The sequence below is a fragment of the Micromesistius poutassou genome (assembly GCF_964030765.1).
Source record: "Micromesistius poutassou genome assembly, chromosome: 18".
Taxonomy (NCBI): domain Eukaryota; kingdom Metazoa; phylum Chordata; class Actinopteri; order Gadiformes; family Gadidae; genus Micromesistius; species Micromesistius poutassou.
In genome coordinates, this window is record NC_140288.1 from 6,261,833 (window position 1) to 6,288,983 (window position 27,151).

At 47.3% G+C, this 27,151-nt stretch overlaps 2 protein-coding genes across 2 annotated transcripts; both read left to right on the top strand.

Moving 5' to 3' along the window:
- Positions 1 to 66: 66 nt before the first annotated feature.
- On the top strand, positions 67 to 16,927 carry usp20 (ubiquitin specific peptidase 20). The gene is made up of 24 exons (XM_084483048.1): positions 67 to 840; positions 1,029 to 1,082; positions 1,251 to 1,313; positions 1,545 to 1,679; positions 1,812 to 1,917; positions 4,540 to 4,609; positions 4,871 to 4,984; positions 5,508 to 5,586; positions 6,326 to 6,833; positions 7,254 to 7,406; positions 7,892 to 8,004; positions 8,765 to 8,934; positions 9,419 to 9,513; positions 9,613 to 9,646; positions 10,023 to 10,068; positions 10,150 to 10,330; positions 11,555 to 11,681; positions 12,009 to 12,178; positions 12,582 to 12,663; positions 12,876 to 12,984; positions 13,069 to 13,171; positions 13,253 to 13,321; positions 13,837 to 13,995; positions 15,747 to 16,927. The coding sequence occupies exons 1-23, from the start codon at positions 763 to 765 to the stop codon at positions 13,992 to 13,994; spliced, it is 2,817 nt and encodes a 938-aa protein (XP_084339174.1). The 5' UTR covers positions 67 to 762; the 3' UTR covers position 13,995; positions 15,747 to 16,927.
- A 7,517-nt stretch (positions 16,928 to 24,444) lies between these two features.
- ptges (prostaglandin E synthase) lies at positions 24,445 to 26,041 on the top strand. Its single transcript, XM_084482942.1, has 3 exons — positions 24,445 to 24,567; positions 24,678 to 24,760; positions 25,690 to 26,041. Exons 1-3 carry the CDS (start codon positions 24,460 to 24,462, stop codon positions 25,937 to 25,939), a joined length of 441 nt encoding a protein of 146 aa, XP_084339068.1. The 5' UTR covers positions 24,445 to 24,459; the 3' UTR covers positions 25,940 to 26,041.
- Positions 26,042 to 27,151: the final 1,110 nt, after the last annotated feature.

Here is a 27,151-nt window from a genome sequence, read left to right on the forward strand (position 1 = left end):
GAGGAGGGGGACCGCATTAAGCGGCGCACACCTCTGCGTCACTTCCGTAAACAAGGAGCAGCTGGCTTACGTTCTAACGCTGCTTCTTCTAATCAATATCTGAATTCAATGGGCTGAAAAGTGGATCAGTCTGTCCATCGCAAAGTGGACTTATTTGCATCCATATTCAAATCAAATAGATCTTGATCTGTTCAAATAGCTGTACATATCTATAGAACTGGTTAATAGTAAATGCAGATACAATGTAATACGTTACTGTTAAAAAACAGCATTAGCGTGTTTCTTAAAATAATCTAATAAATAACAAGAAAGCGGAGTAGTCGGATTAGTCCGGTGGTGGTGGTCCGCCTCATCAGAGCTCTGCTCCAGGGTCCGATCGGCCCCTCGTCCGCAGGCTCTCCTCCACCCTGAGCCCCGCGGGTCTTCTGTTTACTGGAGGGTGGGCAACACAGCGCATGATGTGACAGCTCTTTCTGATGATGCATACGGACCCATCATTATCAATACTCAGTTATAATAAAAACACCAGTATCTTGATAACGGTAGTGAGGAGGCAGGCCGCGGTGGTGTACAGCAGTAAAGGTGGAGGCGGTTGTTCAGAATTAGCTTTAGTCTCTATCAGCTCCGGTGTCGGTCTGGTTTACAAGGTCTGATAGCAGCCAGTGTAGGTCAGCGATGGTGGTTTTAACTGCTGCTCTATGTCGTTAACTGTGATATGATCTTAGTTCGCTGCTGGTCTTAGACGCCCGATTTAATGTAAATATGTCTGAACAAGACATTTGTCCACACCTGGATTCAATAGGAGAGATAACAAAAGACGAACTTCTTCAGAGATCCCAGGTGGGTTTAATTTTGGATTTTACGATTTCAAACCGACCGTGTGCCCCTCCAATGGTCCGGTTTGAGTAATGCTCTAGCCCTTATCTTTCATCGACCGAAGCGGCAGAAATAAGACGGGACACCTGCTGCATGTTGTTGTCTTTGTTGATATCCCATCCTCCTCTATTCTTCCTTCATGTTTTTTGTAGGGAACCTGCCAATCGTGTGGAGCAGTAGGGCCAAACCTATGGGCCTGTCTACAGGTAGGAGAGAATTCATTAACAACTGCTAATTGTACACATTGTCAAAAAGTTTTGGGATATTGGGTTATAGCTCACAACCCAGTCTTAAAAGTGTAAACAACATAGTTTGACTCAATAATTGTCAGTTACATGCTTACCTTGTTAAGAGTCACACATGGTTCTTCACAGAGCGACTGTCCGTACGTGGGCTGTGGGGAATCCTACTGTGATCACAGCACTCTACATGCACAGGTGATGTAGTCTATTCCCTCCCATTTCTTCTAGTAATTCATTGCATTAAATGGATGTGACTGGATGGGGTGGGGGGGGGGGGTAGGTTGCTAAGGTGTTCGACTCCCAGCAGAAAGGTGATGTGATTAACCACCCCCCCTACCACCCCCAAAGTCATCCTCCCTCAAGTACCATTCCAAGGAAAGCTAAATGACTGGACGTGTTTAATGTGTGTATAAATTAACTCCTCAGGCCAAGAAGCACAACCTGACAGTCAACCTGACGACGTTCAGGGTGTGGTGCTATGTGTGTGAGAGGGAGGTGTTTCTGGAGCAGAGGGCCGCCACGGGGCCTGCTGTACCGCAACACTGCCGCTCCACAGAGCAGGTACAGCCCTGACCTCCACTGGCTTTAGTCTAGCATACCTTCAACTGCCTTGGGGACAAAAATGTTTTCAGATTTAGATTTCTTGTAGGGGGAGCTTTTTTGTGTAAACGTGCGAAAAACTAATTTTCCCAGGTTGCACCACCTCATCTAGCATGTCACCACTCGTTTAAAGCAGTGCCCATCGCTGTGGCCGAAGACGACGGCTCCGAGTCCGAAGAGGACGAGCTCAAACCCAGAGGTAGAACATTATTAAACATGCAGCTCTTAGAACACTTTAGCTTTCACTGCTTGACTTTAGATTCTGGTGCCTCCTGGGAAACCAATCAGCAGACAGACCATGCTCACACTCAGCCAGTCAGCCCCAATCATTCAATTCAGGATTCAAGATTCAGGATTCTTTATTATTGCCATTTTATGCAGAATGAACATGAACATGAACATAATAGGGATTTGCCTCAGCGTTCCAGTGTGTGTGATCAACAAATATAAACAGGACAAGAAAAGTGATGCAAGACATAACAGAGATAATCAAGTACACTGCAATGGGTGATGAAATAAATAATAGATAATAAAGTGCAAGTACAGAGGTAAGACCAGACCAGTGTGATTATCAGTCCTGGTCAAATATCACTGCGGGGGGGGGGTGGGGGGGGGGGTCATTGATCAGCCTGGCGGCTGAGGGGAAAGAACTGATTCGATGGCGAGTCTTTGCAGTTTTTAGCAGTCGCAGCCTTCTCCCAGAGGAAAGCAGGGTGAAGAGGCCGTGACCTGGGTGTGAGGGGTCGGCCATGATCTTTCTTGCTCTCCTCAGAGCCCTGGTGTCATGGAGGGACTTGAGGAAGGGAGTCGCGATCACCCTCTCCGCTGATCAAATCACGCACTGTGGCTTGGCCTGGTCCTTGGCCGCTGCAGTAGGGACCAGGTGATGATGCCGTGGGTGAGGATGGACTCCATGATGGCGGTGTAAGACTGGGGCATCATGGTCCTCAGCAGCCTGAATTTCTTGAGCTGCCAGAGGAAGAACATCCTCTGTTGGGTCTTCTTCGTGAGGGCCATGGTGTTCAGCTCCCACCTCAAGTCCCGAGAGATGGTCAGGCCTAGGAAGTGGCAAGACTCCACAGAGGCCACCAGAGTTTCCACCAGCATGATTGGAGGGGGCGGAGAGGCGTTCCTCCTGGAGTCCACCACCATGTCCCCCACCGTCCACTGTCTCCACTGTCTTCAGTGCGTTGAGCTCCAAGTTGTTGCCGCTGCACCGGCTCTGTAGCCACTCGATCTCCCTCCTGTACGCAGACTCGTCCCCCTGGAGATGAGGCCCACCAGGGTGGTGTTGTCTGTGAACTTCAGGAGCTTGACCGACGGGTGGAGGGAGGTGCAGCTGTTGGTGTACAGGGAAAACAGAGCGGGAGACAGGACAGCAGCCCTGCGGGGAGCCAGTGCTGGTGGACCTGGAGCTGGATATGCTCTTCCCCAGCTTCACCCGCTGAGACCTGTTGGTCAGGAAGTCGGTAATCCACCTGCAGCAGGGATAACTGGCGCTCCAGTGTGAGAGGAAGGAGTGTATTGAAGGCCGAACTGAAGTCCGCAAACAGGATCCTGGCGTAGTTTCCTGCAGTGTCCAGATGTTCCAACACGTAGTGCAGAGCCATGTTCACCGCGTCGTCCGTGGATCTATCGGCTCTGTACGCAAACTGCAGAAGGTCCAGTACAGGATTTGTAGTGGACTTCAGGTGGTCCAGGACAAGGCGCTCCAGCACCTTCATGACTACAGAGGTCAGGGCGACGGGTCTGTAGTCATTCAGGCCTGTGATGGGGATGATGATAGAAGCCTTGAAGCATGCTGGGACGTGACACAGCTCCAGTGAGGCGTTGAAGGTGTGGGTAAACCCCGGGGCCAGCTGGTCTGTGCTTCAGGGCGAAGGGAGAGACGGAGTCTGGGCCGGCCGCCTTCCAGGGATTCTGATTCATGAACAGACGTTTCACCTGCCTCTCTGTGACAGAGAGGGGGAGTGAGGAAAAGGGAACAAGGAGAGGGGAAGGTGAGGTGGGGGGAGGGAGGGGAGGGGGAGGAGCAGCAGGGAGAGTAGCAGGCGGATGCAGGGGTGGTTGTGACCCGGGGGGGTGGAGGGAGGGGGCTGGGGGGAACTCCTTCTCGAGCCTACAGTAGAACTCGTTGAGTTCGTTGGCGAGGGGGATGCTGTCGGGCGTCTGGGGGGACTTAGGTCTGTAACTGGTGATCTTCTTGAGGCCTTTCCAGATGGAAGAGGGATTCCCTTCCGACAGCTGCCGCTGTAGTCTCTCCGTGTAGCGATGTTTTGCATCCTTCACCGCTTTGGCAAACCTGTACTTGGCCTGCCTGAACAGATCACCGTCCCCGCCACTCCAGGCTGCATCCTTCTCCCACCTCAGCCGCTTGAGTTGGGCTGAGAACCAGGAGAACCAGGGCTGATCGTTGTTGTTAGACTTCTGGAGCGGAGGGGGACACACACCTCCTCGCAGGAGCCGATGAATGTTGACACAGTATCTGTGAATTCATCCAAGTTGTTTCCAGCCTCTGGCCCCGCCCACTCGAAGTCCTGGTCACAGCCTGCCCTCTCCTGGACCACCCTCTGAACCGACTCACTACAGGTTTAGAGAGTTTCAATCTCTGCCTGTAGCAGAGACTGCTAGGCAGTCTGCTACTCACACACACACATACACAAAAGAGAGAGGGTGTTATACAAACAACAAAGTAGCATGACTTGTTTTTTGTTGCTGTCCAAACAAGACAAAATTAAAACCTTGAAATACCCTCTAGGGCACATCTGGTGGATTTCATTATCACATTCTTATACGTCTTTATGCTACTTTTTTTTTACAGGCTTAACTGGAATGAAAAATATAGGAAACACCTGCTATATGAACGCTGCTCTTCAAGCATTATCCAACTGGTGAGGTCACTTTACACACCTACAGTAGCCATGACTCTAGTGTGTGCTGTGTTTATCTCTAGTAGCCATGACTCTAGTGTGTGCTGTGTTTATCTCTAGTAATCATGACTCTAGTGTGTGCTGTGTTTATCATCTACAGTAACCATGGCTCTAGTGTGTGCTGTGTTTATCATCAACAGTAACCATGGCTCTAGTGTGTGCCATGTTTATCCAGTAGATCCAACGTCCGTCAGCTGAAATGGTCCTTCCTTCTTCTCTCAGTCCCCCTCTCACACAGTTCTTCCTGGACTGTAGTGGGCTCGTCCGAACTGACAAGAAGCCAGCTCTTTGTAAGAGCTACTACAAACTTATCTCTGAACTCTGGCATAAGAAACGGTAATGTATAGTTTAAACCTTAAGTTACAACGCCACTGTCTAGGGGTAGTGGGGGAGGTAACAATGTTAAAAGATAATGGACACCTCGACACTCAGATAGGAGGAGCCGGGGATCGAACTAGCAACCTTCCTCTCTACCTCCTGAGCCTTATATATATTTGATACCAAAGGATCTGGCAATCCGATCAACCTGTCATTAGTGAACACAATCAGGGTTACCCTTGGCAGACCAAGGCGAGAAAGTAAGGCCGGCCTCCTCTAGCTGGGAACTGATTGGTGATAGGGTTAGGGTTAGTGGAGGAACCTCCTCCTGGTGGAACCAGAGGAGCTGGTTGGTAGAGTTGGACTGAGGATCAATGTGGTTAACCGACCGGCCCCAGCACATAACAAGACAGCAACACACAGACAGTGGCCGTAACACCTTATCTTTTTAAATGGAAGAATGAGCTTATCTTCATATTTATATATTCCATCTGTGCCGAACTCCTGATAAATTCCAATAGTGTCTGTGTTTGGCTTCCAGACCCAGCTACGTCGTCCCTACCAGTTTGTCCCATGGCATCAAACTGGTCAACCCAATGTTCCGTGGTTATGCCCAGCAGGTACAGGTCATTATTTAGTCTTGTCTTGTGTCCATGAATTTCTTGCTCAATATTGTGCTCCAATTTTGGTATCCTCAATACTAGGAACACTGTCTACACGCCTTTCAACTATGGAAAATGCCCTTGGGTGGATGGGTTGCATGGGGTTTGTTTGGGGTTTATTTGTGTGTGCAATGTGTGTCAGACTGACACACTCCCCAATGTGGACACTCTACCAGACAATACTGCAGTGTTCTCTTTGATGCCCTGAGCTTCCAACAGGTGGTTTTGTTATTGCTGATTGTAACCAAGCCTTAACTGCAGTGTGAGTGACAGCAACACTGAGTCTGGTCCGAGCACACAGGGTTAGCCGGGGGGACGTCTGTACAATGGCTGGGTAATGGATAGCGGAGGAGCCTCTAACCCTATCCCAGAAAACACCAAACAAGGGTTTACAACATCACAAGACATTAAGGCCCAATCCTCACTGCAGCCACCGGCGGTCCATTCCTGCCCCTGGTCCTTTGCTGCATGTTTTCCTCTCTCTCTCCCAGACCTTCAACAAAAAACAAATGTTGAAGGGGGATGAGCTGATTGGTAAAGGCAGGAAAATGATAGAAGTGAATGGAAAGTAATGGACAGGATGACAAGAGAGACAACCAATCAGAACCAACATCCACACAGTGGATGCCACAGAGTTCCATCTCATTGTGAGTCCCTTGGTCCCACTGGATCCCCCCCCCCCCCCCTCCTCCCACAGGACACCCAGGAGTTCCTGCGCTGCCTGATGGACCAGCTCCACGAGGAGCTGAAGGAGCCGCTGTCAGAGAGCCGCGGGGCGACGGACGAGGGCGGCGACGACCCCAGCGACCGCAGGGACCCCGCCGGGGCCGAGCGGCCCCCGTCGGAGGACGAGTTCCTGTCCTGCGACTCGGGCTCCAGCAGCGACCGCGGCGAGGGCGGGGGCCCGGGGGGACGGGACGACCCCGACGGGGGGAAGGCGCCGGGCGGGCTGATCTCGGTGAAGGAGAGGCTGAAGGAGAGGCGGGTCTCCGGGGCTCCGCTCCGGGGGGGGTCCCAGGAGATGGACGAGGACGCAGACGTGGACACGGTGGCGGAGCAGCGGCGGGAGACCCCCGCGGCGGAGACCCCCGAGGCGGGGCCCGGCGCCCAGGAGCCGGGGCCCGGGGGGACGGCCGCGGTCCAGAGCCAGGAGAACAAGCAGCCGGAGGGCAGCGCAGAGCCGACACACGGCAGCAGCACGGCAGGTAACACAAAGGAGGATGAACGCCACAAGCAGGCGGATCATCCTCAGTGAGGCCTTTACTGTGGGCCCAGCTCAAGCGCAATTGCATTGGCGCAATGTTTAGATCACTAAAGTAACACCAAGTATCATTTGCGCCGGAACACGTCTCTGCTTTTCGCCGACACGCCTCTCCAGGCGCAAGTGTAGTGGCGCCTGGTTGCTGCGGGGGAAAATCAGCTTTGCGCCGGGTGCAAACTAGCAACGACACATGCGTCGGTGTAGAAAGTCAATTGCGCTGGGTGAAGATAGGGCCCTTTGACTTACATATTAGGCCTGACGGGATCAATGCGTATGTGTGTAGATTGACTTTGTGGTGTGTTATGAACCATGTTGAATCAACCTCAACCCTGCCGTAGCTCCAGTAACATCTCTCTGGCCACAGGCCGTCTACCAGAGCCAAACAACGAGACGTTGATACCACAGAACCCGTCCCACCCCAGCAGTCCAGTACGCGCCCTGCAGGACCTGCACCCCAAGGGCTCCTGGAGCCCCCCTCGCTCCAGCCCCCTCCACTCGGCCTACTCCTTCAGGAAAGGTCTGGAAAATGCTTCAACTTGGATATGTTGATGGGTCTTATCCAGTTATTGAGCTCCAAAGTCCTGTCTCTCACAGCAGCCTGGTGCATCACCTGACAGTTAGCAGCACATCCTGTATCCAGGTGGACCCACCAGACCACACACACACTGCTGCACAACAACCTGACCACACACACACTGCTGCACAACAACCTGACCACACACACACTGCTGCACAACAACCGGACCACACACACACTGCTGCACAACAACCGGACCACACACACACTGCTGCACAACAACCTGACCACACACACACTGCTGCACAACAACCGGACCACACACACACTGCTGCACAACAAAGAAAAACTACAAACTGTTCAGTGCAGCTATAGATGTGAGAAAGATGTGTTTTTTGTGTGTAATAGTGTGTGTATTAGTGTGTGTAATAGTGTGTGTATCTTCTAACAGTCCTCACACTGGTCCTGGCGGTTCTCCTCCTCAGCTCAGCTGCTGTTCGGCGGGAGGAGGAGGAAACAGTCGCGCTACCGCAGCGTCATCTCTGACATCTTCAACGGCTCCGTCCTCAGTCTGGTCCAGTGTCTGACCTGTGACAGGGTGAGGTTCAGTCTGGTCCAGTCTCTGACCTGTGACAGGGTGAGGTTCAGTCTGGTCCAGTGTCTGACCTGTGACAGGGTGAGGTCCAGTGTCTGACCTGTGACAGGGTGAGGTCCAGTGTCTGACCTGTGACAGGGTGAGGTTCAGTCTGGTCCAGTGTCTGACCTGTGACAGGGTGAGGTCCAGTGTCTGACCTGTGACAGGGTGAGGTTCAGTCTGGTCCAGTGTCTGACCTGTGACAGGGTGAGGTTCAGTCTGGTCCAGTGTCTGACCTGTGACAGGGTGAGGTTCAGTCTGGTCCAGTGTCTGACCTGTGACAGGGTGAGGTTCAGTCTGGTCCAGTGTCTGACCTGTGACAGGGTGAGGTTCAGTCTGGTCCAGTGTCTGACCTGTGACAGGATGAGGTTCAGTCTGGTAACCACTTCACCACTAAGGGGAGTGGCGAGCTCCTAGCTGCTGGTACAGTGATGGTATGTTACTAGTATTGCTCATGTGTTCTGGTTGTTTCTTATGAATGGCCAACCTCCCACCTGGGATTAATCATTTAAAAATAAATCTGATCTAAATTCTTTTTACATGAAATCAAATTTGATAAAAAAAAATGTTTTGAAGTTAAACATAAATGCCATGGATAGTACTGATCTCATCAAATATAACACAGCTCACCCCTATAAGCCACTCACTCCATCCCACTGAACCTTTAAATCAAAAGTGTCATTCACATTTTCATTCTAGTCTTCATCTCTGACTTCATCTGCAGGTTTCAACAACGGTGGAAACGTTCCAGGACCTCTCCCTTCCCATCCCGGGCAAAGAAGACCTGGCCAAGCTGCACTCCTCCCTCCACCAGAACCTTCCGGCCAAGCCCCAGGCCTTGTTCTCCGACGGCCCCCAGGGCTGGATCCCCTTCATCATGGACTCCATCCGCAGGTCAGCTGGCTGCCAGGGGCCAGGGGTCAGGGGTCAGGGACCAGGGGTCAGGGGTCAGGGACCAGGGGTCAGGGTTCAGGGTTCAGGGGTCAGGGGTCAGGGGCCAGGGGTCAGGGACACTCAACCATATCATAAAATAATCAACAATATTTTCCTAAATAAGCCGTAATTAGGTTTGCTTAGTAGCACACATGTAGTCTTTTGGCTCATGTAGTCAGCAGTTAGAAGTTCATTAGCATAATGTACTATCTTTCATACAGGTATGTCTTGTATGTATTTGTTTAAATATGTGAATCTAGTGGACTATGGACATGGTGATCGAACCCAGAACCTTTCACCTGGGAGCCCAACACACGTATTTAACATGCCATAAGTTCTATACATTTTAGAGGAGTTAGTAGATGATGTTTAACAGCGCTGGCAAGAGAGTGACTCTAGTGGTGTATTTGCAGTGTTTCTGAAGTTGTCTCTGTGGCGGGGTCAGGTTCGTGGTGTCCTGTACCCCCACCTGGTTCTGGGGGCCACTGGTCACATTGGAGGACTGCCTCGCAGCATTCTTTGCTGCTGATGAACTGAAAGGTAAATCCAATTGTAGTGTAGGATTTAAAGTCATACTATTTCAATTCAGGTCATCACAAAAACAAGGAATTTGCTTTATGTTCATTATTGTATTTGCAGGAGACAACATGTACAGCTGTGAGCGATGTAAAAAGTGAGTAAATATGGACAAACATGTGGTGGATAATAGAACAAGAGGTTGGATATAGAACTGATGTAGAACACAGGGTAGAGCGCGGACCACATAGGCCCAGTCCTGATGGCAGTGACACGGGTTTGAATCCTGTGGTCCTTTGCTTCACGTCCTCCCGTCTATCTCCCATACATCCTCTCTTTCTCACTATAATAAAAAGCATAGAAATGCAAAAATAAATCTTTAAAAAAAAAGAACACAAACATTGTTACCCAAATGCTTATACTACTTTTAGCAAAAATGTCACACAAACTGATGTCACAAACAGTATTCATTGAAATGTAATAAATAATAAATAAGGTTTTAAAAATATGACATTTTTTTTCCTTCATTGCAGGTTGCGGAATGGTGTGAAATATTGTAAAGTGCTGAGCCTACCAGAGGTGAATAACTTGTCATTAACTTCTCAGTAGTCTTGCCTCACTCATGTTGATCATCACGCCACCGTCTTGTGTCCCTCGTAGATCCTGTGCGTCCACCTGAAGCGCTTTCGACACGAGGTCATGTATTCCTTCAAGATAGGCAGCCATGTGGCCTTTCCCCTGGAGGGGCTGGACCTGCGCCCCTTCCTGGCGAAGGACAGCCCCTCCCAGATCACCACCTACGACCTGCTGTCCGTCATCTGTCACCATGGCACCGCAGGAAGTATGTGCATACATGGCCTATGTCTACTGTCATACACACGCTCACAGGGAGCTCTCCCTCTGTTGGGCAGCAGTTTACATTTTTTCTTTCTTGTACTTAATGGTGCATATTTATTTTTGATCTTTATTTCTGATCTTTAACTATCACTCACTCATCTTCATCCGCTTATCCGGGGTCGGGTCGTGGGGGCAGCAGCTCCAGCAGGGGGCCCCAGACATCCCCGGGCCACATTGACCAGCGTTCCCAGGCCAGTGTGGAGAAATAATCTCTCCATCTTCCCCGGGGTCTTCTCCCCACTGGTCGTGCCTGGAACCCCTCCCTAGGGAGGCGCCCAGTGGGCATCCAGATGAACCACCTCCACTGACTCCTTTCTGAGCAGAGGAGCAGCGGCTCTAATCCCAGTTCCTCACGGATGAACCTCTCACCCTATCCCTAAGGGAGAAGCCAGCCACCCTCCTGAGAAAATCCATTTTGGTTGCTTGTCCCCGCGATCTCGTCCTTTGGGTCATCACCCGTCCTTCATGACCATAGGTGAGGGTAGGAACGAAGATCGACCGGTAGATCGAGAGCTTTCCCTTCCGACTCGGCTCTCTTTTTGTGAGCGGTGCGGTAAAGCGAATGAACTGAACTTGAACTCCTTCACTTGGGCTAAGGACCTGATCTCCTACCCAGAGAAGGTAATCCAACCGTTTCCTGTTGAGAGTTATGGCCTCAGATTTAGAGGTGCTGATCCTCATCCCAGCTGCTTCACACTCAGCTGATGAATATCACATCATTAGCCCAATAAAGTCTAAAATCTTTCTCCGGGTAGGGTCTCTCCTCCAGGGTCTTGGCGACTGGGATTTGTGTCTCCATTACAACCGGGCTACCCGCCTTTAACTGATGACGCGCTCGTCTTCAGGCAGTGACACAACAACGGACAAACTGTAGCCTATTCAGTTTGACATTATAGCCTATGGTCAAATGTGATTTGTTCAAGAGACATTTAATATATTTTGGTTGTGTCAGACAGACGGAACACAGATATTCTCCAGTTTTGGCTACTTATTCTCTATAACTCATTAAGAGCTGATTAGATTAGTTGGAAAATGTTTCACACATATTTCCCACACAAAGCACCCTCTGGTGCTGCAGGTGGACACTACATAGTGTACTGTCTGACCTGTCTCTCTCTACTGTCTGACCTGTCTGTCTCTACTGTCTGACCTGTCTGTGGTGCTGCAGGTGGACACTACATAGCGTACTGTCAGAACGTGATTAACGGCCAGTGGTACGAGTTTGACGACCAGTATGTGACGGAGGTCCACGAGACGGTGGTGCAGAGCGCTGAGGCCTACGTGCTGTTCTACAGGTCTGTGGAGAGCAAAACACCCTGGTTATAGCCTATCATATCGGTGTATTCATGCAGATGCTATAGAGTTGCATGGAATTCGGTTGAGTTAAATGGATGAGATCCAGGAGGGGAATGGGGTTCTAGTTTGGTTAAACAAACTAGTGATAACTAGCATAGCGTATAGTGTGTGTGTGTGTGTGTGTTGTCACTGTGTGTGTGTTGTGTGTGTGTGTGTGTGTGTGTGTGTGTGTGTGTGTGTGTGTGTGTGTGTGTGTGTGTGTGTGTGTGTGTGTGTGTGTGTGTGTGTGTGTGTGTGTGTGTGTGTGTGTGTGTGTGTACGTGCAGAAAGAGCAGTGAGGAGTCTCTGCGGGAGCGGCAGCGGGTGGTGGCGCTGGCCAACATGGAGGAGCCCAGCCTGCTGCACTTCTATATCTCCAGAGAGTGGCTCAACAAGTTCAACACCTTCACCGAGCCCGGCCCCATCAGCAACCACACCTTCCTCTGTCAGCACGGCGGTCAGTGGGCTGTGACGGCACAGGGCGGGGCCCTGACTTCATATGGTCCTTTGTTGTCCTTTGTTTGGTATCGTATCTTCATGAACTTCATGATGATGAGTGCCCTCAAAATGATCCTAAGGGGTTTTAAATGTCAGATACGAGAGAGAAAAAAATTCTGACACCGTACTTTAAATTGCCATATACGTATATGATAATTCATATTTTCAAAACATTAACATATTATGATATTTCTCCATATTGTGTAAACGTACCAATGATTATTGTGGTAGATTTGTCCACACCGCCCAGCCCAGTTCATATCCAAGGTTTTAGCAGACGACAAGCCAGACTACAGAATGGAAAGTCTCAAATGTACACATTAATGCACAAACATGATAATATCTTTTCAATCCCTGTTCAGGAATCCCGCCTCATAAATACCAGTACATTGACGACCTGGTTGTGATGCTTCCCCAGAACGTGTGGGAGTACCTGTACAACAGGTGAGCCCTTAGAAACAACCGCTGTCATTAAGTCACAAGGTAATGAGGATTTGAGGAAGTGTGGATTTTCAAATAAGGATTGATTTATATGGTCCTGGACATCAACAATAGTGACTTCCAGTACAAGTCTGGGTTATTTTATAAAATGATCAAGTGATGTGCTCTTTGGATGTTCTCCTTTCCCTCTGACTGTATCATTACTTCCTCCTCAGCTTTGGCGGCGGGCCGGCTGTGAACCATCTCTACATGTGTGCCATCTGCCAGGTGGAGATAGACGCTCTGGCCAAACGCCGCAAAGCGGAAGTGGAGATGTTCATCAAGGTAGGGAGGAGCTGCTAAAGCCTCAGTGTACGGCCGCCCTCCTCGTTATGTGACCAATCACCTTTGTGGGTTCCCTGTCTGCAGCTCAACAAAGAGTTCCAGGCGGAGGAGGCCCCCAGTGTCATCTTGTGCATCAGCATGCAGTGGTTCAGAGAGTGGGAGAGCTTTGTGAAGGGCAAAGATAACGGTACGAATCCCAGAGAGCACACAGTGGGGTGAGTGGCTCCCCCTGGTGGACGGATGTAACACACTCTGTGACTCTCCTCAGAGCCCCCCGGCCCCATCGACAACAGTAAGATCGGCCTCATGAAGGGAGGACACATCCAGCTCAAACAAGGTGAGTCTTCAGTGATTCTTCAAGTCAATTACTAAGACGAACCGCAGGAACAGAACGGAACACAGCTCACTCCAACGGCTTCGTCCAATCAGAGGCGCACACAACCCCCGTTGGTGCCAATCACAGACCTGGACCCTTGTTTAACCAGAGTCCTCCAGGCTGGACCCTTGTTAAACCAGAGTCCTCCAGGCTGGACCCTTGTTAAACCAGAGTCCTCCAGGCTGGACCCTTGTTAAACCAGAGTCCTCCAGGCTGGACCCTTGTTAAACCAGAGTCCTCCAGGCTGGACCCTTGTTAAACCAGAGTCCTCCAGGCTGGACCCTTGTTTAACCAGAGTCCTCCAGGCTGGACCCTTGTTTAACCAGAGTCCTACAGGCTGGACCCTTGTTAAACCAGAGTCCTCCAGGCTGGACCCTTGTTAAACCAGAGTCCTCCAGGCTGGACCCTTGTTAAACCAGAGTCCTCCAGGCTGGGTCTCTGTGTTGTAAGCTGGTGTCTGGGTGATGGTGTTTCAGGCGCGGACTACGGGCAGATCTCTGAGGAGACGTGGCTGTACCTGTTGGGGCTGTACGGCGGGGGGCCGGAGATCGCGGTGAGGCAGACGGCGGCCCCCGGCGCTCAGGACGCGCAGCAGCGGGAGAGGAAGACGGAGGCGGAGACCAGAGCTCTCTAAGGTGGGAGGGATGAGGGCTGGTTTCTCTTCCCCTTTGTACCCTATGTCCTGAACACTGTTCAACGTTTTCTGACACGCATGCATGCACACACACATGCATGCAAGCACACACACACACGCGCACACACACATGCACGCACGCACACACACACACACGCACTCACGCGCACACACGCACGCACGCACGCACGCATGCACAAACGCACACACACATGCGCACGCACGCACGAGCGCACACACATGCGCACGCACGCACGCACACAGGCACACAAACAGACAGACACACACACACACACGTAAAACACACGAGTTTTACGTCTTCCACATTTACTGGAAACCTTGGCTATAATGGACACGCACGCACGCACGCACACACACATGCGCGCGCACGCACACACACACACACAGTAATTACATCTTCCACATTTACTGGAAACCTTGACTATAATGGATTCTGGAGACAGATGTTTTCCACTGCCATTGTTGGCGTGGTCCCACACATTCCTCTCAGGAATAGAGGAAACACACAGCCATGCGTGGCAGCAGAAACAACAGTAGATGTAAAAATATGCACCGTGTTCTTGCGATACTGGTAAATGGGTAAATGGATACTCTGGGCACTTTGTGTTAAAGTACTGGGCAGGCCCGGGTGGCCATCGGGGCGTTCGGGAGGTTTCCCGTTGGGCTGGTCCACTTTCAAATGTCTTTTGGGCTGCTTGGGTGGGAAAAAAAAAAGACTTTGACCATTATTTTATCTTCTCCTAAAGGAGACATTCTTCATTCATCTGACATTTCAGTATCACTCCGCGCCTAACTTGAACTGTTGTTTATTTATATATAAAAGCAATAGCATAGTTCACTGAAGCCTAAAAACATGTTGATTGCTGGAGAGGGTGGAAATGTTGTAAAGCAATAGGCACACGGTGAGTGAACTCGATAGTAGGCTAAATTGCCGGCGAACCAAGCTACCGTCTCTAGCCTTCTCTCTGAAGGACGCTACAGTGTGTTGCATAGCAACCGCCGTGCACTTTGCAGGCAGCCAGGAGGGACTACTTTTTTGTATTTGTTAGAAAAAAAGTAGTCCCTCCTGGCTGCCTGCAAAGTGCACGGCGTACAGACTTTCTTGCTTTTTCAAAATTGAGGGTGTCTATGACTTTCATTTCGCCATACTTGCGTAACCATTTTATAAAAGCAATAGATCACTTCAGTCAGTGAAATATTATCATTATACCACAGTTAAGGGGCGTTGTCCGTCCCGAAGCGCAGTGGAGGGGTATAATGAGCACATACCACAGCCTGTCATGATCTATTGCTTAATTATAAAATGTACGGTAGTTCACCCCTCCCAATTATTTGAGTTGGTTTGGCCCATGTTGCGTCTTTTCTTGAGCGGTAAGAGAAGTAGAGAACAGACATGACGCTGATTGTGGAGGGCAGGGAAAGACAGGAGGTTTTAAAAAAAAAAGAAGGGCACTGAAGGAAGATGTGTATGTAATGGGTTAACATTGTATGTTTTATATATAATTGATAGTTAAAGTTTTTTCTTATAAACTGATCCTTGAGGTGGATTTTTCATTTGCCAAACATTGATCCAATATACAATAAAAGGGGAGGAGTAAGAGTTTTGCACTGTTTATTTATTCAAATTCTTCCATCCCTGAAAGAAGGGCCTGGAGCTCCCCGGCTGACAATGGTCCCGCTCCGGCCCTGGTACTGGCTTTGGTTTTTGATTCCCATTCCTTCTCTCTGCAGGTATACTCTCTTCTCCTGCCCCTCACGCCAAGCTGACACACCAGTGCAGTCCTCCTGGCACAAAGCCATGTCACTGAGCACTTTGCAGTGCGGCGCCCATTGTTGTATTGCCCCAAGAAAATGTACTGAATGTCTTTAGTGTGGAGTTAAAGTTAAAGTGTGCAATTTCATTTCTCATTTGCCCAATGTGAACTAGCTACGTTAGCTGTGGTGTTTGGGAGGCAGGATAATGTTCACTAGCTAACAGTTGATGACTTAGAGTTCACAGTCACGGCAGACGATGATAGGACGCAGTATGCAACATAAGCATAGTACTGGTAACTTTGTTGGTTTACGTTAACTCAATCATTTAACCACCATTATCCATGATCTCTGACCCCAATGGACTGAAGGCCCCAGAGGGTAAGGTTGAACAATAAAATGACCTTCATCTATGTCTAGGTCTATGTTGGAGGAAGATGCTTGTGGTACTACAAGTTCATTTAGTTTCAGTCTGAACCCTTTGGGCTCTGTCGTTTGCCTGAACAAGTAATATATTTGGACAATTATGCAATGTCAATAAGATATGACAAAAACATTGTCACGTTAAGACATTTGCATGAAAAATTATTAGAGAGTTTAGATATAATAAGATGCTAATTGCATGCAAGGTTACATTTATTCTCCAGGGAACATCAATTCAGGGAGTGGCCCTGTATTCTGGTAAATACTTCATTAATTAAGTAGTGTAAATTATAGTAAATAATAATAACAAACTGGAGAACACAAAATGTTGTTAGCGCTGTTCATACAAGCTGGAAATCTTCTTTCTTAACACATTTGTTTGATCTTTAATAATAACATCAAGTCATGTTTGTTCACAAGCTATTAATGCATATAAAAACAGATATTCTGACTTTCGAAATCAAATGGCTGTTAAAAAAGTTTGCCCTTATTTGTTGTTTTGTAAATAAGGAAGATGTATTGTTTTACATTTGATTGAAATGATCTCTTTAATTTATTTGTTTGACCAGAGCTGGTTATTGATGTTGACCAGTAGTTTTTAAAGTGCACAAACGTTAAGGTCTGATGATGTATAACATGACAATAAACGGTCTGTTTCCATTCAAAGTTGGTTCTGATAGGTGAACTTGATTCCACCTATCAAATCCCTGACATGCTGATATGTGAGATGCATACTGAATTATGAATAAATGATAAATAGCAAATGTGTCGTTTGGTTGGCATAATACTTCATGTTGACCTTTTCTGTTTCTCATTATTTTGGATGACATGGTTCCACATGACAATGGCGTGTGTTTGAATTCATTTCATTTCTTAAAAATATAAACTAATGTAAATGTAAAAATGAGAGGAAATGATCAAGCTTTGCGGAAGAACCACAATGTTGCCATGCCCACAAATGCACAGCCAACACAGCTATTATCTTCAAAGTAAGCCCATAGCATTCATTTCAGACCTTTAAAACTCACATTCACATTAAACTCAAGTACAACCTTTCATATGAGCTATAAACCAAGTAAGTGACCCACCCTGAAGAACAGCAAGAAGGAACATTCGCTAATGACTGGCTGGTTTTCCTTAAATCCTTCAAGCAAAGAAGTTTGTATAACTTTACACTGTTAATCGATGACCAGATAAGTGATCAGAGTACTGAGGTAGCTTATCACACAGTTTATAATCAGGGCGACTAGTAGTACAATGCTATTGTATTGACAATACTGTTGCTATCCCCTACCACTTTGATGATCCATCCGTGATGTCTTAAAGGACACTATAGGCTTCCTTTTTAGTTCTCTAGCAGCCTTTTATCCGTAGCAAGCTCCAGTGTCACATGAAGGAGTTGGGCATCTTGCTGAAGGATGCCCTAAAGGTTGGATGACCCACAGTCTATGACTCTCCCTGAAGCTGTGCTGTAGGTCTTAGCACGTCGGTCCTCTCGTGCCATCCTCCATGGAGTGGGGACGCCTAATGGGACTTGTGTTTTTCCCCGCATCCGTAGAGTTGAGTGGAAAAACCGAGTGCCAGATTATGGTCTGGAGTCGTTACGCCTCCAGGGGAGCATCAAAGCAGGCAGGAAGTTGGTGACTAATGTGGCGGTATTTAGTTATGATGGGTAACATGTTCAAAACTGTTTGGCATATTATTCGCCAATCTTTTAGTTTTATCCTTTAAAAGTATTTATTTACCAGAAAGTTGTCTTGTCTTTTCCTCCAGCACAATGATGCAACAGGCAGATTCTGGATATATCAAAACTACAGATGGTTTACCTTTTAGATAAATACTTTGATCCATATTTACATCATGCTGGTTGCTGCTATAATTCCCATATTCCCAGATGACTGTAACAGCTATTTGGCAACAAAGGGAAATGCATGACACGTAAACGGTTCCTTATTAGGATGTGTATTTGTCTTCCGTTTCTGTGCCTCTCTAAAAGGATCCCACCGCTCACACAGACTTCAGTTAAAGAGAGTGTTGCTGTACCTGGCTGGATGGATCTGATGAAAGAGTGTCAACGCTTTCTGTGTGAAGAGCTTGTCCTGTCAGTGTTGAGTGACAGGAGCACAAGCACCCATGGGAGAGAAGTTATCTTGAAGTTCTGTTTCTATGGGTCTGCCTTTGGGGGGGGATCATTGCAGTAGTAATTGTACCTCACCAGTGGTACTGCATTTGGTTCCTCCCACACCTCCCAAAGCAATGTTTAGACATACATTACTGTACCATATAAATATCCAATGGTTTTTAATGGTTTTTAATGGTTTCTAGTGTGTTCTAGGTGATTGCTAGGGTGTTCTGGTTAATTGCTTCGGTGTTCTATATGTTGTTCTGGGTGGTTGCTAAGGTGATATGGGTGGTTGCTAGGGGGTTGATGGTTTATATGGGTTTTAGATGGTTGCTAGGGTGTTCAGGTGGCTGCCACAGTGTTCTGGATGTTTCTATGGTGTTCTGTGTTGGTTTCTTTAGTCTTCTAGGTCAGCGGTTCCCAACCTTTTCCGACCCATGAAAATCATTTAAGTGTTCATGGCCCACATGCAACTGTTAGTAATACAGGAGCCATACAGTCAGGGGATGGTCATAACAGTCACATGTATTATCATACATACTGTTGAGGTGTGAATAGAGCGACTCTACACAGAGGTTGTATCAGGTAAGATAAGATAAGATAAGATAGTCCTTTATTAATACCCTTAGGAGAAATTTGCAGTGACCAGCAGTACAGTGGGAAGAGAGTGCTAAACAAGAGTATATATACAAATAAAATTTACCAATTTGAAAATAAAATATAATAAAAAACTATTAGAATAAAGATAACATACTATATACATGTACATGTAACTGTCAGTTTGTTTGTAAATGACTTGTGCATTAAAAAATAAATATCACTATGAGTATAAATGTAAATGTGCCAATGTGTAGAGGTTCCTGAGGTAATGAAAATGAAATAAATAACAAGGTTTAAAACAACAATAGTCCTGAGGTGTGGGGTTTGGTCCTTGGTGTTGGGGCTTTGGAGGCGTTCGGAGCGGGGGGTTGAGGTGTTGTAAAGTCTGATAGCTGATGGGATGAGAGAGCCCCCCAAGCACTTTGAGGCACGTGGCTGAATGAGTCTGTGGCTGAACGTGCTCCTGAGTTGCCTCAGCTTGGTGTAGAGAGGGTGAGAGGGATTGTCCATGATCGCCTGCAGCTTTCCTCTCATCCTCCTCTCTGTCACAGCCTCCACACAGTCCAGCTTCATCCCCATCACAGAGCTCGCCTTCCTCACCAGCTTATTCAGCTTGCTGGCACCTCGGCTACCGATGCCTCCTCCCCAGCACACTGCAGCAGAGAAGGTGGCACTGGCTACCACAGACTGGTAGAACATCCGTAGCAGCCTAGTGCACACATTGAAAGACCTGAGCCTCCTCAGGAAGAACAGCCTGCTCTGTCCCTTCCTGTAGAGGGCCTCCGTGTTGTCTGACCAGTCCAGTTTATTGTTTAGATGCACCCCAAGGAACTTGTAGGTGTCCACCATCTCCACCCCCTCCCTGTTTATGGAAACAGGAAATCATCATCTTTCGTAGGTGTCTTTCCAAAACATTCACAGCAGCCTAGCTGTCAACAGTTAACACTGCAACAAGTTGTGAATATGACAATGTCTTGCACAACATTTCCACCCCTAGCCACCCGCATAGCCATTAGCCCGAGCAGCCCGCTAGCGCTCAGGTTAAGGTGGAGTAGAGAATGACTCTCAGCTGTCAGGCAGAACCAACTCAACGCCGGGGTCAGAGAACACACATCTGTACCTTCAGGGTGAGATGGCGAGCACGTCAATGAACCAACGGAGGACTTTTTTGTGGAGGGCCTCAGCCATGTAGTCACAAAGGGGGCTGGATGACCGGGCATCAGTGTTGAGGAGGGGCTGGTGATCAGAAGCTCAAGATGTTTATAATGGGCACCATTATAAAACATTTGTATTGTTTTGAGCAAATTTGGATATCAGTGTATTGCCTAATGCCAATATAATGGTGTAATCAATTCATCATTATGATGATGATCATAACTGTGGGCCCCTCTGTGCAGCGTGGGGGGGGCCCCCTGTAGTGAGCGCTGTATGGAGGACGCAGTGTGGAGAATCTAGCCCAACTACTAACGACCGCACTGATAAAACAAACGCACACACATGTTGATTTAATGCACATTAAGGATGCAGATCTTTCCTTTTCACTGTGCCTGATGCTAGACAACTATCCATTGGGTTATCACCTAGAGTCTGTCCAGTGCTGCACTGATCCGACGGACCGACGTCTGGTAACTTTTCACCACAGGGTATTTTCTCCCTCAGTAAATATTTACGTTCTGCGTCTGTCAGTTTCCAAGAGAGTCAAGAGGTCGTGACTGTGGTCTATCAACGGTCTGTGTTGTGCTGCTCTGGGTTTGGAGGGGTTTAGAGCAGGCTGTGTGGCAGTCTGCCGTGGGGTTTGTTGTAGAGGGAATCTCAACCAGTCCTCAGCCTCTCTTTCTTCCGTCTGCTGCTCGTGTTACAGTGCTCCACTCTCTCTCTTTTATCTGGCTTTTACTCCATATTCACCTCTCAGTGTCAGGAACTTTCCCTGTTTGTGTATCTCTCTCTCGCTCTCTCTCCCACACACACACACACTCTCTCTCTATCTCTCTCTCTCTCTTTTGCTCTTCTCTCTTTCTCTCTCTCTCTGGCTTTCTCTTGCTTCCTCTCATGTTCTCTCTCTCTCTCTCTCTCTCTCTCTCTCTCTCTCGCTCTCTCTCTCCCCTTCTGTGCTGCAAGTAATACTTCTGACGGGATGGGACGTTGTATAAACACATTCGGCTGGGAAGGACTTATCGCACACAGCAGCACAGCACACCCCCACACTGCCCTCTGCAGAGGGCCCCTTTGAGGAGACATGAGTCACAGTCCAGCACACGACCCGTCTGGTCTGGTCCTGTGCCACCGGTCAGAGGGGCGTGGGGCCCGACAGGACGTCCTCCTGAAGGACTTCCCTTGACCCCCAGGCGGACTGTTGTAGCTTTGAGCTGAGCCGTGTGTGTCCATCCTGCGGACCTGTGGAGCGTGTCTGGGGGCCGGACCCCAGAGAGCCCGTGTAGCTGCTCCCACAGACGCTGAGGGGGGCCCACCCTCCACCCCAGGGCCTCCACTACACGGCCTCCTTCTCGGACGCCGGCGGCCGCGCCAGCAGCGGCGGCGGCGGCCGTTCCCCGGAGAGACTGAGCCACAGGATGGACAGACGGAGCCACAGGATGGACAGACGGAGCCACAGGATGGACAGACGGAGCCACAGGACGGACTGCTGACCCGCACCTCGGTGTTAACGTCTCTTCTGCCGCTCTTACTTTGTCCTCTGCTGCCTGTCTGACGTCTGTCTGCTCAACAGACAGAGGAGGCTGTGTCCACGTGGGGACTGCACCGCGGCCCAGCAGGGTGACTATACCTTCTGCTCCACTTTCTTCTCTGCTGTTCTCTTATCTTGCATTTTCTATTGTGTCCTTTTTCCTCCCTTATCTACTTATCCCTTACCTCCTTATCCCTTATCTCCTTATCCCTTTCTTCTTGTCTCTCTATCCTTCTCTTCACTTCTATTTTATTATTTTACATTTGCTCATTTTTTCCTCTCTAATCTTCTCCTTTTACTTTCCTTAATTGTTCTCTTTAAACTCTTCCTCCGGTCGTCTCTTCTCTTCCTCTCTCTTGTGATTCTATTTTCTCCTCTTCTCCTTTCATGTTCTTTTCATTTGTTTTCTTCTCAACAACTTGAGAATCTGAGGCAAACCTGCAACAAAGATGAGCCGTATGTAATAAACACAAAACATTTTGTCTTGTTTTAGACGCAGTTAACTCTTAAATAAAATGTTCTTGATGAATGACATAATAGCATGATTTACAATGATTCATGGGTTTATTAAAGGATAACTTATGGATTTGTGTTGTTTTCCCACCCCTTTGGGTCTAAGAGACGAATAAGATGCCAACAACCATTTGTGAAATGGGTCCAGTGTTGAGCGCTGCAGACAGTACATGAAACAGGCTGAACCATTGGGGCAATGGCACCCCATCATGTACGTCCTCTGACAGTGCTTGTTTCTGACACACTCAGATGGTTATTATAAGCCTCTGACAACATGATAGAAATGATCCCTACAGAGAAATACCACTTTAGTCTTTAGCTTTGGCTTGATCCGATCTGTTTGTTATCACGTGTAAACTGGTCGTCTCCAGATGGTACTGAGCAGGAGGGTTGAGATTTCCCTCCTACCGCTCAACTCTTCAGAGTCAGAGGTTTCTCGGTGAGACACAAGCTTGTATTTCACTTGTATTTCATTTCAAGGAGGGATCCTTTCCATAATGTTGTCAGACACTAATAATAACAGTAAGAATTATGATCAAATCAAGGTTCAAGTTTCAAGTGTGTTCTTTCTAAATAGAGCAGAGTCAATAGTTCTCGTTCTATGCTTTATTCAGGCTCAGGACACCAAGAACAACAACCACATGCTCTCAGTTACCGACAATCATTAGCTGTTAACAGAGCGGCGCCAGGGGAAACGTGTCTTCAGCTAACAGTGGGGAACAACATGATGCCAAACCATATCTAATGGTTTAAAGATGAATACATTCCTCAACAAACAATCTGAGCCAGTCAGTGGCAAAAACAAGAACTTTTAGAGGATGTACATCGATGGGTCGCTGTTGCCCGAAACGGGAACATTGCAGCTTGTTTCGCAGGTTAAGGCTTTAAGGGTATATATTATACCACCGGGTGTGAGTGCATCTAGGTGGACACGCCCACTTGTGAGGTCAGAAGAGGCCGATTTTCAAAACGGCTCGTAACGGCTAATCACACTCACACCTGGTGGTATAATATGTCACCTTAACATTAACGTTTTTGCTCAATACTGGACCAATTTAAAAAAATGGTTGTCCGCATTACTCCCAATGCACTCTGAAATGATGGGGAAACAGGGTCCAGGTAAAACAAATCCCTTCAAGGGTTGAACAAAAGGCAAACGCTGCACCGACCAGTGAAGATGTTGTTATGGAAATATGTCTTGTTTTGTGTCCAACCACAAACCCCTATTTTGGCAGACGATTCTGCATCAGGTGGATGACATTTTGATCATTTGTCATATAACAAAGATACAATTCTTCAAGGGTTCAGCTATAGAGCTATTTCTGTAGCACCCTGCATTTACCATATATTTGTGTCATGGGAATTGCCAGAAATAGGTACACAATTTAACAACAATTGCAATGTCTCAATTCATCTTTAATTAAGCGTGCTTTTCCACAATATAGATCTATTTTTATCTGCCAATGTGTGAGCTCTAGGCCCTAACATTTTCCTCAGGCCTGTACGCCTGACAGAAAGAATTCCCCCAGAACTCAAATCGTGTTTTATTTTGCCGCAGGAGCACAGAATCTATTTAATAACATGGATTAGGCTCCAAAAGTGCTTGTTCCGTCTAAGGTGTCATTTAAAGGCTTCCCTATCCCCACGCCCAAAAACCGGTTGGAAGAATTCAATTCATTAAGTGCTAAAGACATGTGATGCAATGCAAATAAAAACAATGCACATTATCTAAACATAGGTAATGTATTATTTTCTTTATTTTGTATTGAATTAATAATTTTGTTTATTGTTCCGGTCTGTCTCCCTGTATGTCTCCATCAATCTATCTAGCAGTTATGTAATTGAATGTGTAATATATTTTTTCATGTTGACAAAATAATAAAGAACACCCATTGTATTTATATTTTGTATTTATATTTTAACGTTAGTTACTATCTCTGCATCGAGTGTATCATTTGTACGAAGAGCTTGCTTATTACAGTTCAACAGGGTTTGGCAATAAACTGGTATAAGGCTTCTGACCGCAGCGACCCGGGTTCGATTCCTGCACGTGGTCCTTGGCTCCCTTCTCTCTCCGATACCTTCCTGTCTATCTCACGATATCATAAAGCATAAAAAAAAATACAAATATACATGATCTAAAAAATTAAAGTGAAGCGTAATTCCAAGCAGGGGTCACCAACAAGTTCAAAGGTATGTCTCTGGATGGGGGAGGCCCCTGGTGCGTCACTCCGCCTCCTATAAAGCCCGGAGGTCCTCACTCAGCTCACTCTCACTCTCACGCTCACTCTCGACCTGCGGACACTTTTCTCATTCTCCACGAACGGTCGGACTTCACACACATCACCACCATGCTGAGGAGTGACGTGTTCTCCTGCTTCGTGTTCTACGCTGTGCTTCTCATTATGAAGATGTACGTTTTAGCGATCCTGACAGGACAGCTCCGGCTCCGGAAAAAGGTGAGCAGGCTTCCTCTGCAACCACTTTAGAAATCCAAAAAACATAAATAACTGGGCGAAAACCAACCCTGTGTAGCAGAGAGATTAATAGTTACTTTTTTGGATTCCAGGCTTTTGCGAATCCAGAAGACGCGTTGAGACATGGGGGTCTGGAGTTCTTCCGAGAGGACCCTGACGTGGAGCGCTGCAGAAGGTGAGGTTTGAGTCTGTTGTCAGACCAGTGGATGACTGCTATACTGTCACCTAAGGACACAGAGAAGGACCAGTGGATGACTGCTATACTGTCACCTAAGGACACAGAGAAGGACCAGTGGATGATTGCTATACTGTCACCACGTACCCCTGGTATAGATGGAAGCAGATCGTTTTACATATTACTATGCAAAAGTTTGACAGTCCTGCCGAAGGATTATTTTAGGTCAAGTCTTGATTAAGTTATAACATAATTAGTTGATATACATTTGGGCTACTACTATTACTTTGTCCAATGTTACATCCCAGCATTCGTATATGGCGTACAGTGATTTGTACAGCATGTCTGTCGACTGGAGATTGCTTTTGTACTGTTATTTCATTTCCAACACTTTAAATCTCGCCACATTGGTTTGATTCTAACTTTGTTAAATGGAACGACTTGACATCTGGTGTCACACCTATTGGTCCTTGTTTCAACTGCTGTCTGATCAGTCATAGCTGAGAAGATGTGAGGGGGAACCCACAACCTCAGGGGTGAGTTCTGCTGGTACTGGGGAGTAACTGACTCGCTACAGAAGTAGCGAGTCAGTTATGTCAATCCCATGAATCACAGAGAAATAACAACTTAAAATAAGACTACAGGGTTGTGAAATACAAAGCCTCACTGATGCTTACGCACATTCATACTTCCAACCTTACTTCATTGTCGGAAACCATCCGACCATGGGATTAGTCTCCCATGATGACGCCACTGTGAATGAAACCAGATGTTTGTGTGGAAGTGTTTGGCAGTACATGAGGCTCGCTCCAAAGGAAATGTGGATGTCAATGAAAATGTATTTCTGTAACTAATATAGCGGTGTTCAGTGATAAGAGAAGAATGACTAAAGCGTCTAATTAACATCTAATCAATGACTTCTCTTCTAGAGCTCACCTCAACGACATGGAGAACATCCTCCCCTTCCTCTTCCTGGGTGCAGTCTACTCCCTAACCGGACCGTCACTTCCTGTGGCGCGACTCCACTTCCTGGTCTTCCTGCTGTGCCGTGTGCTGCACAGTGTGGCCTACCTGTTTGCGCTGACCCCTCCCACCCGCTCTGTGGCCTACGTCCTGGGCCAGGTGCCTTGTGTGTCCATGGCGCTGCAGGTGCTGGTGGCGGTGGTCCCGTACGCCTGACACACTCCGCCCCCTCATGAGGACCGCAGAACGCTGAGAGACTGGTCGGAGACACCTGGGATACACACTACAAGACCAGGACCTAACAGTCAGAGTGCAATATTAGGTGTGTGTGCTCACACCAAGGGTCGATGCTATGAAGTGCTCACTGCTCAGTATTGTATTTTGGTCATTTTGTTTATGTAATCATCATCATCATCATCATCATCATCATCATCTTTATTTGCCAGACTCAAAGTCCAAAAGAACACACAACTACACATAAAAACAAGAATAATAAAAAAAAAACAAGGAAACAAACAACAAATAAAAATCACAAGCATTTATAAAAGACATTCATACCAGTACTTCCACATTGGTGACTGGTACCTACTTCCACTGCAGCTGGGATTGATCAACAGAGTTATTATGTTGTTCAAGCGGTGAATTTGTACATCAAATTCCTCAGCAGTGCTCTAAATGATAATGATAATGATGATAATATTCAAGATGGAATACTTTTCCTTCCCCTGCCTGAGGGATGTTTTTAAGTGAAGACAAATCATGTACTGTACATTTATTTTATTTTATATGTTTTTGTGCTGCAAATGAAGGTTGAGTTTTATCATGAAGCTTCTCTTTCTCATCAATTAAATGACCTCACAGCGTTAGGAAAATAAAAAGAGAAAGCATGCACACACAGACACTGCTAGAGCACTAGAATCCACTGTGTTCCCATGTGCTTCCACACCGCAGACACACTGCTGTATTTTGGAATGCCATACTTCCTGATGGTGCATTCCATGCGGTCTTTGACGTTTGATTTACATTCACTAGAGGCCTGATGGATACGAGTGGACAGTCTGCTAGTGTCCTTAAAGCTTCTGGCCGTTAGCCCACCTAGCTTTCTGTAGTCGCTGCCTTACAAACACGTTGTTAAACAAAGCAGAGGTTTGTGAGGTATAAGGGTTCATTCGTCTTTCTACAGTATGCTCAAAGGTAGCAAAACTATAAAAAATATTTTAGAATTCCTCGCATAACTTATTTTAAAGAAAGTATGAAACTGCCGTTGTTTTATTTCTGTAGCACTGCCTCGCTATGTAACAATTGAACAAACTGTCTATAGAAATGACATTGTTAAATATTGGACATAATACATACAAAGTGTAAAGGTGCAACCTGTCAGATTATTTGTTAAAAACATTCATAGATTAACTACAATTATCAACAGAA